At 34.1% G+C, this 13,291-nt stretch overlaps 3 protein-coding genes across 3 annotated transcripts in view; all 3 read right to left on the bottom strand.

The window, feature by feature from the left end:
• HELRODRAFT_165356 (hypothetical protein) overlaps positions 1 to 951 on the bottom strand; it is a gene marked incomplete at both ends in the record, with an annotated part of 2,948 nt that extends 1,997 nt beyond the window's left edge. Inside the window, one exon of the mRNA XM_009031958.1 lies at positions 35 to 951. Coding sequence (XP_009030206.1) covers positions 35 to 951 — 917 coding nt within the window. The remainder of the gene's footprint in view (positions 1 to 34) is intronic.
• A 5,101-nt stretch (positions 952 to 6,052) lies between these two features.
• HELRODRAFT_165358 (hypothetical protein) lies at positions 6,053 to 9,389 on the bottom strand (the record flags this gene model as incomplete). The annotated part of the gene is made up of 4 exons (XM_009031959.1): positions 6,053 to 6,151; positions 6,384 to 6,388; positions 7,782 to 8,384; positions 8,549 to 9,389. 4 exons carry the CDS (start codon positions 9,387 to 9,389, stop codon positions 6,053 to 6,055), a joined length of 1,548 nt encoding a protein of 515 aa, XP_009030207.1.
• Positions 9,390 to 9,639: 250 nt separating this feature from the next.
• Positions 9,640 to 11,980, bottom strand: HELRODRAFT_165359 (hypothetical protein; the record flags this gene model as incomplete). Its single annotated transcript, XM_009031960.1, has 3 exons — positions 9,640 to 10,227; positions 10,541 to 10,608; positions 11,878 to 11,980. 3 exons carry the CDS (start codon positions 11,978 to 11,980, stop codon positions 9,640 to 9,642), a joined length of 759 nt encoding a protein of 252 aa, XP_009030208.1.
• Between the last annotated feature and the right edge of the window lie 1,311 nt (positions 11,981 to 13,291).

Raw genomic sequence — 13,291 nt, forward strand, 5'->3', positions numbered from 1 at the left:
CCTGCACTTCCATGTCTTTCTCTTTGCCACAAACTTATCCTTCTTCCTCCTCCCCATTTCTTTTGATGTCACATCCATCACAACCATACTATGCTGCAACATACCAGGTATCGCCTTCACATTCTTCACATACTTCCTATGTTTGGCCCTTACCAATATATAGTCGATCATCGATCTATGTTCCCCTGACCTATAAGTAATCAATCGCGCTGGTTCCCTTGTGAACCAAGTGTTCCCCACCACCATGCTGTGTGCATCCGCTAACTCCAACACTCTACGCCCTTCCTCATTCCGTATACCATATCCCCATCCCCCATGTACACCTTCATATCCGTCTGCATCCGCCCCCACATGACCATTCAAATCACCCAACAACACCACAAACTCATTCAACCCCGCTTGCCCAATTTCGTCAGAAACATCATCATAAAACCTATCCTTCTCCTCTTCCTTCCTACTTTGTTGCGGAGCATATCCTGATATCACCCTCACTATTACTTTTCCAAACACCATCACCACCACAATTACCCCATTGCTTCTCCGCCTCACTTCCAACACCTGCTCCAACAACTCTTCTCTTACCATCACACCAACTCCTCCCGTACCATCATCCCCCTTCCACCACAACTTATATCTTCCACCTTTAGCCCCCACAAACCTTGTACCCTCACCCTTCCATCTGACCTCTTGTAATGCAGCCACGTCAACCATTCTCCTCTGCAGCTCCTCCACCACTTCCAAACTTCTTCCTGTCAACGTGCCTACATTCCAGGTACCAAACCTCCAACCCCTTGGTCTACAAGTAGTCCTTCCATCTATAGTGCCTTGCACCGCCACACTATAGAGTGGGGTGCCAGTAGCCAGACCATCCACAGGGCCTTGCACCACAACCCCATCGACTGGGTCTCCGGAGATTCTTCGCACCCTCTTCTGCCGGATACTGAGGGCCATTGTTTTCTCCGTCATCATCATAAGCATTTATTATTTGGCTAGTTTTTACACAGGACGCCCTTCCTTACGCAACCACAGTTATAAGCGGTGGGCCTAGCCTTTGATGATCCAACATCACTCACAAGGCAGTGAGGGTCAGTTTAATGTCATAACCAGGACATACATAAATGATTTGCACTTAAGTATAAAACTATCCTTATTTTAATCGATAAAAGTAAAGTATTGAAAATACATTTTAAAAAAATTTATTTAAATATTATTTATTTTATCATTGATTAAATGCAGAATTAACACAGTTTGCTAAAAACAGTCCATTTCATATCCATGGCATACAATATATAGGCAGATTAGTCATGAATTTACTCTGGTTTTTATCAATAACTAGAAGTTATTAAAATTGAAAGTAGACATTTTCCCATTTTTTATATATACAATGCAAATTCAAGAGACAACATAAAAGTTTTTAAAATTTGGTTCAGCTTCAGATGATTATATATTCAAAAAAAGGTACTCAAATGTATGATTGTCAGAAATTGTTATTACAGTTATTATGAGCAGTCATACATTTAGTATACATTCTCATGAATTTACATATCACTTTTACAACAATAATATAATAAAACGTAAAGACAAATTAATATGAATGGATGATTGTGATTGATTATCCATTGCAGAGCAGAGTGAGGGATAACGGTGCAACTTGTAATTTTGGAAATTAGTATCAAAAAAGCCCAAGGCAACTGAAACATGCCAGCAACGTTAGCAATGAAACATTACAACTTATGTTGCTAGTTTTTTTAAAGCGAAATTCTTATTTGATAATCGATAATTTGATAAACTAGACGATATTCTAAACATAGATAAAATGCTAAATGTTTTTTAAAATTAATTTTTCATTGACGTTTTTGGTTCTATAGATCAAGATTTTTAGCAAAAATTTATTTTAACCGATGTATGAACATATATATATACATATGAGATTTGCCATATCCATTATATATATCCATGTAAAAAAATTTAGCTTTTTATTATCTATATTTAGAATATCGTCTAGGTTTCGATTATCGTCATAGCTTCCGTAGTTGAGTTATTACCAAATAAGAATTTTGCTTTAAAAAAACTAGCAACATAAGTTAGTAATGTTTGATTGCTAACGTTGCTGGGTAATCTCGGAGACGGCAAAGTATTTTTTCAAGCAATATTTATTTATAGTCAACAGTTTAAAAAACAACGCACAAGCTCCTCCCACGGTATAACTAAAAGTTAAACTAAATAATAATAGCAAAGTTGTAAGCTTGTGAAAATATGCCGAATTTCGAAAACATATTTTAGAATTCCAGAAACTAAAAAAATCAAAATGTTAAACCAATTTTGACTAGAAAAACAACAAAATCTCAAAAGTTATAAAAATATGATACATTACAAAATGTGTAGCAAAATTTTAAATGTATCTGTTGAAAATATAGTTTCACTTTTAAAACAAACCGCGTCTGCTCTCGTCGCGTCTAAACAAAAAAATGAATTATCCTGTTTTGCATGGCGTTTCGTCTTTCCAATTAATGGATAGCATTCGTGACACATACGATGCAATAAATTGGGCAATGCGACACGGGTTGCTTGCGTCACGCATGACTTGCGTTTGTGGTCGTGTAATTAAATTAAAATTTAGCCTGCGATGGTAAAATTTGGCTATGCACCAACACTACTCGTTGCGGCAAGACGAAAATCATAAGAAGCGGCAGCTTTTATGGAAAAAGCCGTCTCAAATTAGACCAGTGTATTATGGTAAGAATTTTTTAAAATTACCATTGTGTTTTAATTTTCAAAAAAAAATCTATTTACGTTTTGTTCAATTCTTTTCGTTTGTTTCAGTTGAAATAATCCTGGAGTATGTGAGATATCAGCCAGGCAACAGTTGCAAGTCTGCTGCAAATAGATAAGAGCAAAACTTGGCCTGACTGGTTTAATTTCTACTGAGAGTTGCGCACAGAGTGGGTTAGGGATAACCCAGTGAAAATAGGTGGGCCAGGACACGTAGTCCAGATTGATGAATCTCTGGTCTCGTGGGACGCAGCAACGCTTATGCCAATAGTGCAACGCCATATACTGCCTGGTAATTTTTTTCTCAATTTTTTTGTGTGACAAATATATTTTATTGCTAACTTATCAAACAGGAACAACTGCGTGGTCAGATCGCTGGGCCGTTTATAATAGTCTGAGTCGGACAACAAGATTGCCACACAATACTGTAAATCACAGATATGGGTTTGTGGCTCCAACTGGAGTTCACACAAATGGCACAGAAAATCTTTGGAAATGTGCCAAAGATAAATTTAAACGGATGCAGGGCACCTGTGACAGCGCGTTGCTAGAGACCGTGACGACTGGTTCCAAAGAGCTCTTGAGCTCATCCGTATATAGTATTATGTTGTATGAATTGTTCTTTTTTTGTCAAACGTTTTTCATTCATGTTTTTCAATTTTAAAGTCATCGGCGATCAACCCAATGTTTCTTTCGGTCTACTCGTTCCGCCACTCGCAAAGCGGCTCTGATTCACGATACGATTTTTGATCATTAGCTTGATATCATGTGCTTGACGGAAACATGGATCGCTTCAGATGATTCTAATGTAATAAAGCTGGACATGACATTGCTCCGCCAGATTTTTCTGTTTTTCATCAACATCGAGGCACACGCAACGACAAAAAAGATGGTGGTATTGCTTTTATTCATAGTGATGTTATTGAATGTACCAAAGTTGCGTCAGATACGTCGCCTTGTTTTGAACAACTCATCGTCAAATTTCATCTGACTCAGCAACCAGTTTACATCATCATCATATAAAGACCTCCTGGTCCTATTACATCTAACTTCATCCACGATTTTTATGACCTAGTAGATGATACTTTTCATCTAACAAAAGAAACAAAAGATTTATTATCTGCGGTGATTTCAATGCTCCTGCCTCTCAGGGCAACATCAACAACGGACTACAAGTCATCGATGAATTAAATCTCACTCAGCATGTAAATTCGTCTTCCCACGAAAAAGGAAATATTCTTGATCTTTTAATTACATCAACCCTCGACCCTAATATCATATCAACAACTAAGTTATTTGAAGTCTTATATTCCGACACAAACTCATCACAACATCCATCCTTGCACGTCTTCATGATATTTGCAATCAGAAAATCTCTTTTCGTAATATAAAAAATATAAATAGGAATGTCTTCAATAATGATTTAATATCTTCTTCAATTTTAGAATATTCAACTTTATCGGTTCATCAGTATGCCTCTCATATCAACAACATCATCATTTAAGTTCTTGATAAACATGCTCTAATAAAGACTCATCTTCTTCGTAAAAACCAACGATCAAGAAATTTTCTCTCTAGAGACGCACGGATAGCCAAAACAAATTACGATGAAGCCAAGAAAGTGGCTCGAGATTTTATTTTTAAATCAAGAGTTGAACTTCTACAAAATGAACTCACTTCTACAAAAAATTCGCGCTCTACATGGCATAATTTCAACAAGCTACTATTTCGTAACAAAAGGCTTTCGCTTCTCAATGAGTCTAAGACAACATTAATTGGTAATTCTTTCAATGATTTTTTCATAAGTAAAATAAACAATATTCACAATAACATTGAACAAAAGCTCGTACATTCTGTCAACGTAAATCTAACCGCTATTGAATATCATAGTCATCGATTCAGCTCATTTGAAGATGTTACTCCAGCGGAATTCATAAACATCGTCAAATCATCTTGCAATAAGACTTCTCCACTGAATCCATTCCCTTACCAGGTTCTCATTCAATTCAATGTGTCGACATTCTATCTATTGCTATCTCTCATCTCACGAATCTTTCCTGCAGTCAACAGTTTCCCGATAGTTTTAAAACAGCACAAGTCCTTGAAAACATAATCTTGATGACTCTGATCTCTCAAATTACCGACCTATATCAAACCTTACATCTATATCAAAAATCATTGAACGTGCGGCCTTAAGAAGAATTTAACCGTACATCTTTTCACATCCTAATTATTCACTTTTACAATCAGCTTATCGGAACAATCATTCTACTGAAACGGCTTTACTTCATATCCTTGATAATGTATTTAATTCATGCAACAATAAAAAAAACCACAATTTTTGCCGGATTGGACATGTCAATTGCCTTTGACATCATCAGTCATGATATATTATTTTGTCGCCTGGAATTGGAATTTGGTGTCAAAGGTTCCGTCCTTTCATGGCTATCTTCATACTTAACTGGTCGCAGTCAATTTGTCAAAATATCCACACACTCATCTCCAATAGTCCATCTGTTTCATGGTGTCCCTCAGGGGACTGTACTTGGACCACTCTTACTTGCAGCTTATATTTCACCTATCGGCAGGATCATTGAAAATTATGGCACACGTTACCATCAATATGCAGACAAAACTCAACTCTATATATTATCAAACATTGGAGATCTTCCTTCAAACATCAACATCGTGATGGCTCAATGGTTAAAGGTGCCTGGTCTTTCTATTGCCATGACTGGGTTCGAATACAAAGAGATCTCCGCCTATCATATGCCATGTGTATGATGCGTGGTTTGCACGCGTATTCATATACGCTGTGTGTGTTTGTCGTTGAAACCTCTGAAGCAAACGCAAAAGAGAAAGAGAAACCTTTAACCTTTTACCACATGCATCGCATCAATTGAAGAATGGTTCCTACATAACTACCTACAATTCAACTTCAATAAAACCAAACTCATAACACTGGGGTCTTTCTACTCAATAAATAATGTACATAACATCAGTCCAACTAGGAGACACCTTAGTCCCGATATCTGTAACACTAAAGACATTTGGATTAGTCCTAGATAGAAAATTAAGTTTTTAAAATCACATTACATTTATAGCAAACTCCTCTAATAATCATTTAAGAGAAATACGACATATTAGACAGTTTCTTTCTAACGCTTCGGCTAGTGATCTGGCACGGTGTTTGATACTGTCCAAATTGGACTACTGCAATTCTGTGTTATATGGAATATTTAAAAGTCAAGAATTACGTCTCCTGGTCGCAGTCAATTTGTCAAAATATCCACACACTCATTTCCAATAGTCCATCTGTTTCATGGTGTCCCTCAGGGGTCTCTACTTGGACCACTCTTATTTGCAGCTTATATTTCACCTATCGGCAGGATCATTGAAAATTATGGCATACGTTACCATCAATATGCAGATAAAACTTAAAGCTATATATTATCAAACATTAGAGATCTTCCTTCAAACATCAACATCCTTACCACATGCAATCAACAATTCAACTTCAATAAAACCAAGTTCATAACACTGGGGTCTTTCTACTCAATAAATAATGGCAGATTGAAAATAATTTCCAAAAACAATAAATTAACACTAACAGTGTCTTGAGTGTCACCATAAATGCAAACTTATAAACCAAGATATAATAAAATACTTTATCCATCTAACCCCATTAATCCCATTCTACACCTGAATAGCATAAAATTAACTACACATTTCCCATGCAATAGAAAAAATAAACAAACATTCATGCATCCATCTAATTTCCTTAACCTCCCCTACCCATATACCAACTCATATACCCACCTACTCATGAATCATTAATTATTATATCAGATAATTATATTAGAACCTACAAATTTCATTAACTATTTACCAATCAATAAAAACAAACCAAACACTCATATGAAAAACAATAATAATAATAAGAAAGTTGTGAAGTCAATATAAAATATAATTAACCAAAAAATTTATAAATGAAATACGCACATGCATTCAACCATAAAATGGGTAATGAAATAATCAATCCAAGTCAATCATACATATTCCCAGTCATTACTGATAAAAAATAAAGTCCTTAATAATTGATTCCATCATTTTACAACACACAGAAGTAAGAGAAATAGGCCTGTAGTTACTAATCAAACTTTTACTTCCTTTTTTGTGTATTGGTATTACTATGCTAGCCTTCCAATCTGCTGGAATCATACCGGTATCTAGTGAACATTGAAAAATTTGCCTAACTGCAGAAACAACAACTGTTTTACTTTCCAACAATATCCGTGGATGAATATTATCAGGCCCTGCAGATTTGTTCTTATCCAATAAAGAAATCTTTTTAGACACTACGTCATCCATTCCGGCAGCCGGAACCAATGGATATAACGAGTCATTATAATTAACCTCATTGTCAAGTTTATAAACCGATGAAAAGAACTTTGCCAAAGCTTGGGCTTTTTCATCATCACCCGTGAGATCTGTGTTCTGTACTCTGAGTGTTTCAACCCTGCCCACTGTTGTTATTTTCTTCTTCACCTGTTTCCAGAACAGTTTTGGGTTGTTATGATAGTTTCTGGCAATAAAATTCTGGTTATCTCTGTCCAGCTGTTTACATTCTGCTCGAACTTTATCTCTCGTAGACCTGAAACTCTGCAATAAGTCAACGTCTCCATATTTATAGATTCTTTTCCAATAGTAGTGCTTAAGCTTGATAAGTCGCCTCAGTTTAAAGTTGACATGCTTAACAACACAGCTACCACATATTTTCATAGGAACATATTTTGAAGTAGCCTCACTAATCAAAAAACAAAATTTTTGCCATAAATTTTCTACGTTGCTCTTTTGGTCTACATCCACAGTTGTATCAACAGATAACATGCTAGAAAGATATTTGTTAATTGCATCGTACTGTCCAAGATTAAAACACAACTTCTTCCTAGGTTTACTGTGCAAAATTGAACAATCAAAAATTTTAAATGAAATCAATAAGTGGTCACTTCTGCCCAGAGGAGATGAATACTGCAAATCTGATACGCAATCTTCAGACGTGATAATTAAATCCAAAACATGAGGACAACTGTTAGTTCCATATCTTGTTGGTTCGTTGACATGCTGCAGCCAAAACCTATCATCAATAAGCTGCAAAAATCTATTTTCAATCTTGTAGTCAGAACCTGCACAAACTCTCAGCTTCCAATCTATATCTGGAAAATTAAAATCACCCAAAACAAGATGTCTACCAGACAAATCACCAAACTCATTCAAGACACCAATGAGATTGTCATTATTATCATTACTTGAATTAGGACTTCTGTAAATTATCATTAAATTTAAATTTTGATCTCTGACGTTAATCCTGGCACACAAATATTCATCAAATATGGAATCCAGTTGAACACTAAACAGCTGCAAATTGATTTTGTAATATAACATAATACCTCGATAACTTGCTTTGCAGAAATTTGAAACCAAGTAACTATATCCAGGCAAATTAAATTCGTTAATGTTCCATGAAGAGTTTTTAACATTTTTAGGGTTTACTTCATTTATAACTATTAAATCATACTTTAAATCCGATGCATCTAAAAATAGATTCAATTCTGAAAATTTATTTGTGAGACAATCAACATTGGTATACAAAACATTAAGCACATCATTAGGATTCTTTACCATACTAGGATGATTATAATTAAACTCACTGCCTTCTCTTGACTTTGATCTCTTTATAAATTTGTCTTTTTAAAAACAAATACATGAAACTCACCTGGTTGTCCTTTTATCTTAAATATCCAGTTATTAATGTCGTCCTTTTCTGCAATTTTCTTCTTTTTATCATCGAGAAGCTGTTTACAAATATCTCTATCTAATTTAATAAGGTCATGGTTAATGTAGACTCCATTGAATGATTTACTCCTCCTCAGTTTGAAACAGTTTTCTAGTATCAGATTTTTAGTAGTTAAATTCAATAATTTAATTAAAATAGGCCTTGGCTTTTGATCATTCACCCTTTTACCAAGTCTGAATACATTTGAAACCTCCTTTTCCAAGTTTTCATCAGTTATCTCCTTCAACAATTGAAGCACTTTCTTTTTATCTGCTTTCCAAGAAAAACTTTCATTTTCTGGTATGTTGAAAATGACTAAATTGTTTCGACGGATATTTCTTTCATTAGCAACATCCAGATGATTTTTTGTGTCCAGCACCGATGAATGTATTTCCTTGACATTTGTTGTCAAACTCTCAAAATTACCTTTAACTACTTCATTCCACTTTTTTGTCATTTCCTCTTCCTTGGCTACCTGATTTTTTACCTCATTGAGACTATTCTTCAAGTTAGTTTGTTCCCTCATCTGTTCTTTTAGCATCTCTTCTCTAAATGTGACTTTTTCCATCATCTGAGTTAGACATCTGACTTCATTTGCCATTTTTTCTTCCAACTGTTTGATAGCAACAAGCAATCTTTCCTCCCCATAATTAGTCAGTGTTTTTATTCTTTCTTCATTTACTTTCCTACAACCTTCACACAGATGCAATCCCGCAATATCACTCATCTTATTGGTCACCTTCTTTGTCCGTGCGGTTATGTTAGGATTAGTGTTTTCCATTTTCACTTTCTTTAGTCGGCGAAATACAACAGGATTTGAAAATTATTAATTAAATAAATTTTCCAATACTGTTAATAACTTAAAATTAAATTTTTTAAACTCGAAATTGATAAATTTATTGAAAATTTAAATTGTAAAGAAAACTTTCCGAACGTAAGTGATTTAACATTAGATCCTTTGTTTGTTAGGTGATGAAATTTATTTTTAACTAATCCAAACAAATCATAGCACGAACCCACTCTACCATTTATTAATTTGACTCTTTTTTTACCGGAAATTTCACTATTTTCCACCTTCCCACCTCCCCTCGCACTCTGTATAAAAAACCCTCTTTACAGTTGGTTTCTCTCGCCTTTGCATCATCTAAAATTCTTTTCAGCTTCTTGCGCTGATCAACAGTCAAATCATGAATCAATTTGACGTGTGCAAAATCATCGTTCAAAGATCTGAGTTTGTACAAATTGGTAAAGAAATATTCCTTGCTTTTTACATCATCAAACTTGATGAGGATTGGCCTGACAACTCCTTTACCTCTCTTACCCAATCTAAAAACTTTCAGTATATTTTTTCCGTTGACAGTGTCATCGGTCAATTTTGCAATCATTTTTGTGACCCGATCCTTGTCATCAAGGCCTTCTCCCAGCCTGAGCAGCATCGCATTAGCCTCTCTTTCTTTAGCATCGGCAACATCATTTAGTGTTTTTCGGACATTTTTAAGATCTTCATTGATGATCTTAGCACTCTGTTTCACTTCAGTGCTGACCACACTAGCAAAAGATCTCATCATTTTAGACTTGAGGCCGCTTATCTCTTGATTTAACTTTTTTCCCGATGTGCACTTTCAATGTTTTCAGTGTGAGTGCACGGCTAATGTTGATTCAATGTCTGACTAGGTTTATTCAGTTGTACGTTTAAACGGTAACATTAAATGGTTCTGTGATAAATGTGTAAAAAACGTTTATGACATGAAATTGTTATCTAAATCTATTGATGACATAAAAGTTACGTTCAATGAAAAGTTAGACAAACTCAACGATGTTAATGCTTCTATTAAGACTAAATTGGAAGAAACTGATTTGGGGCTGTTGAATAAATCGATTGATGAAATCAGTAAATCACTTGATGAAAAAGTTAATGCCATCAGTGCCAACCACGTCACTATAAAATCGCAGCTGGACTCGATTGAGCTGTTTCAACGTAAGTACACCGTCTTTCTTACCTGGATTTTGACGTGTATTCATAATAACAGGTGGAACAAAACTGTACACTGCAATTAACACGTGACTAAATAAACTCTATGAAAATTCGATTCAAATGCCAAAAATACGCAACTTTAAATATTGAATTAAATTAAAACAGTATCTAGAATTTAATTGCAATAATATGTCAAATTTTCAGAAACAAAATCAACACTAAAACTCCGAAAATCGAGAATCTCTAGCAGAGCGAAAACAAACAATACAATAGCCACGATGTATGTATATATATATATATATATATATATATATATATATATATATATATATATATATATATATATATATATATATATATATATATATATATATATATATATATATATATATATATATATATATATATATATATATATATATAATTTATATTATATATACTTAATTAAATTTAAATTAAGAAATATCAGTAACAACAATAATAATAACTACCAGTAACAATATTATCACCAACAACAATAATCATTCTATTGATAATGATAACTCCATTGCCAACTATAACATCATTAATAACAACAACAATAACAGTAATCTTAATATCGATAACGATAACAACAACAATAATCACAATAATGACTATAACAATATTATTCATAATACTAATAATTATAACGAAAGCATTGTCAACAACAACAACGATGAAGTCAATAATAACAACAATAATCCAGATACTAATCACAACATCATAGTCAACAACTATAGTAACCAAAACAACACCTACTACAATAACGCCAATAATAACAATAACAATACTACCAACAGCATTCACAACAATAATAATGATAAAGATATTATTCTATATTACCGCAGCATCATGTCCATATATATATATATATTTGTTTCTCAAAATTAAAAAATTTAAAGAAAGCTGGATGACCATAATAAAATTTATACATAATTCATCTGGTAAGACCACCTAAACAGAGATGTTCCATATTAACAAAATGTTCCGTAACTGATATAAAAGTTTTCTATGTTTAAACAAAAATGTTCGGCAACTAATATACAAATATTCTAATTAAATTAATTATTGCGATAATTGGTAAAAGTGATGTAACTAATGTTGTGTAGGCACAATTAAATAGCTCAAATTACCTATTTCTAAGAATAAAAATGTTTACGCTTGGGTATCTATTAGTTATTAAACGTTAATATTTTGTTTGAATGGCACGTTCTTATCAATCTGATAACAAAAATGTTTTCAAGTTTTTTTTTAAAAGAAAAAATATTAAAACCACGATTTAAAAATTCTCGTTTCATGAGGTTGTTCCATATTCGTAGTCCGACGCAGTACACATGAGAGAACATTATGTTGGTCTTGCTCTTGTTCGACGCCATGAATTGCACAAATCTAGTCGACTAAGTTGGCTTGTAGTATCCGTTGAAAGATATGGCAACTGGTTCGACAGCTGTTTGTATACAAAGATCGCCACACAATATTCATGAAGACTATCGAAATCCAAATTATTTGTTGCTTTGAAGAGCCTGTCTGCATGTTCGCGAAAATGTAAATTTGTTATCAAACGAACCGCTCTTTTCATAAGAATTTTGATCGGGTTAGTTGTTGTTCTGTACGCCGATGCCCACACCAGGTTGCAATATGTAACATGCGTCAGACAGAGCGAGTTGTAAACGGTATTTAAACAATTTCTGGGCAAAATGTGACGGAGTTTATTCAAGATACCAATTGCTTTTGAGAATTTGTTTGCGATGTTAGAGACGTGGCACTTGAATGATAACATGTGGTTGAGTGTCACTCCAAGAAATTTTGCTGTCCAGCTTTCCACAATGCTGCTGCCGTCGATGTTGATCTTATAGGGCTCCTTATAGTTGAGGTATTGTGTAAGACCGAAAATGATGATGAAATGAAGTTTATATATATATATATATATATTATTGGTAAATCATTATCCGCCATAGGCCAGACGTACGTTTCGTCTCTCACGAGACTCGTCAGTAGCCTGCCGAATAAGGCTTTAGATAACACAACTCAATTATTGTAACCAAGTAACTCAAATTGAGGTGTCGCGACCAATAGGAAAGAACAACATCACGTTGTTACAAGGTTTAAGAACCCATTCAGTCGCAAAAAGTATTATTGGTAAACCATTACCCGCCATAGGCTAGACGTACGTTTCGTCTCTCACAAGACTCGTCAGTAGCCTGCCGAATAAGGCTTTAGATAACACAACTCAATTATTGTAACCAAGAAACTCAAATTGAGGTGTCGCGACCAATAGGTAAGAACAACATCACGTTGTTACAAGGTTTAAGAACCCATTCAGTCGCAAAAAGTATTATTGGTAAACCATTATCCGCCATAGGCCAGACGTACGTTTGGTCTCTCACGAGACTCGTCAGTAGCCTGCCGAATAAGGCTTAAGATAACACAACTCAATTATTGTAACCAAGAAACTCAAATTGAGGTGTCGCGACCAATAGGTAAGAACAACATCACGTTGTTATATGAAATATTTTAATTATGTACTATTTTAACAGCAAATATTATATAATATTGTTTACTTATCGTCATTTTATTTTATATATTTTAATTAACTTATCATATTTTATTTATTCTAATTTAATTTCTTATCTCACATATTCTTAATTACATTTCAACGTAATTTATTCTATTTCAATTTCATATAT

The sequence above is a fragment of the Helobdella robusta genome (assembly GCF_000326865.2).
Source record: "Helobdella robusta unplaced genomic scaffold HELROscaffold_8, whole genome shotgun sequence".
NCBI lineage: Eukaryota > Metazoa > Annelida > Clitellata > Rhynchobdellida > Glossiphoniidae > Helobdella > Helobdella robusta.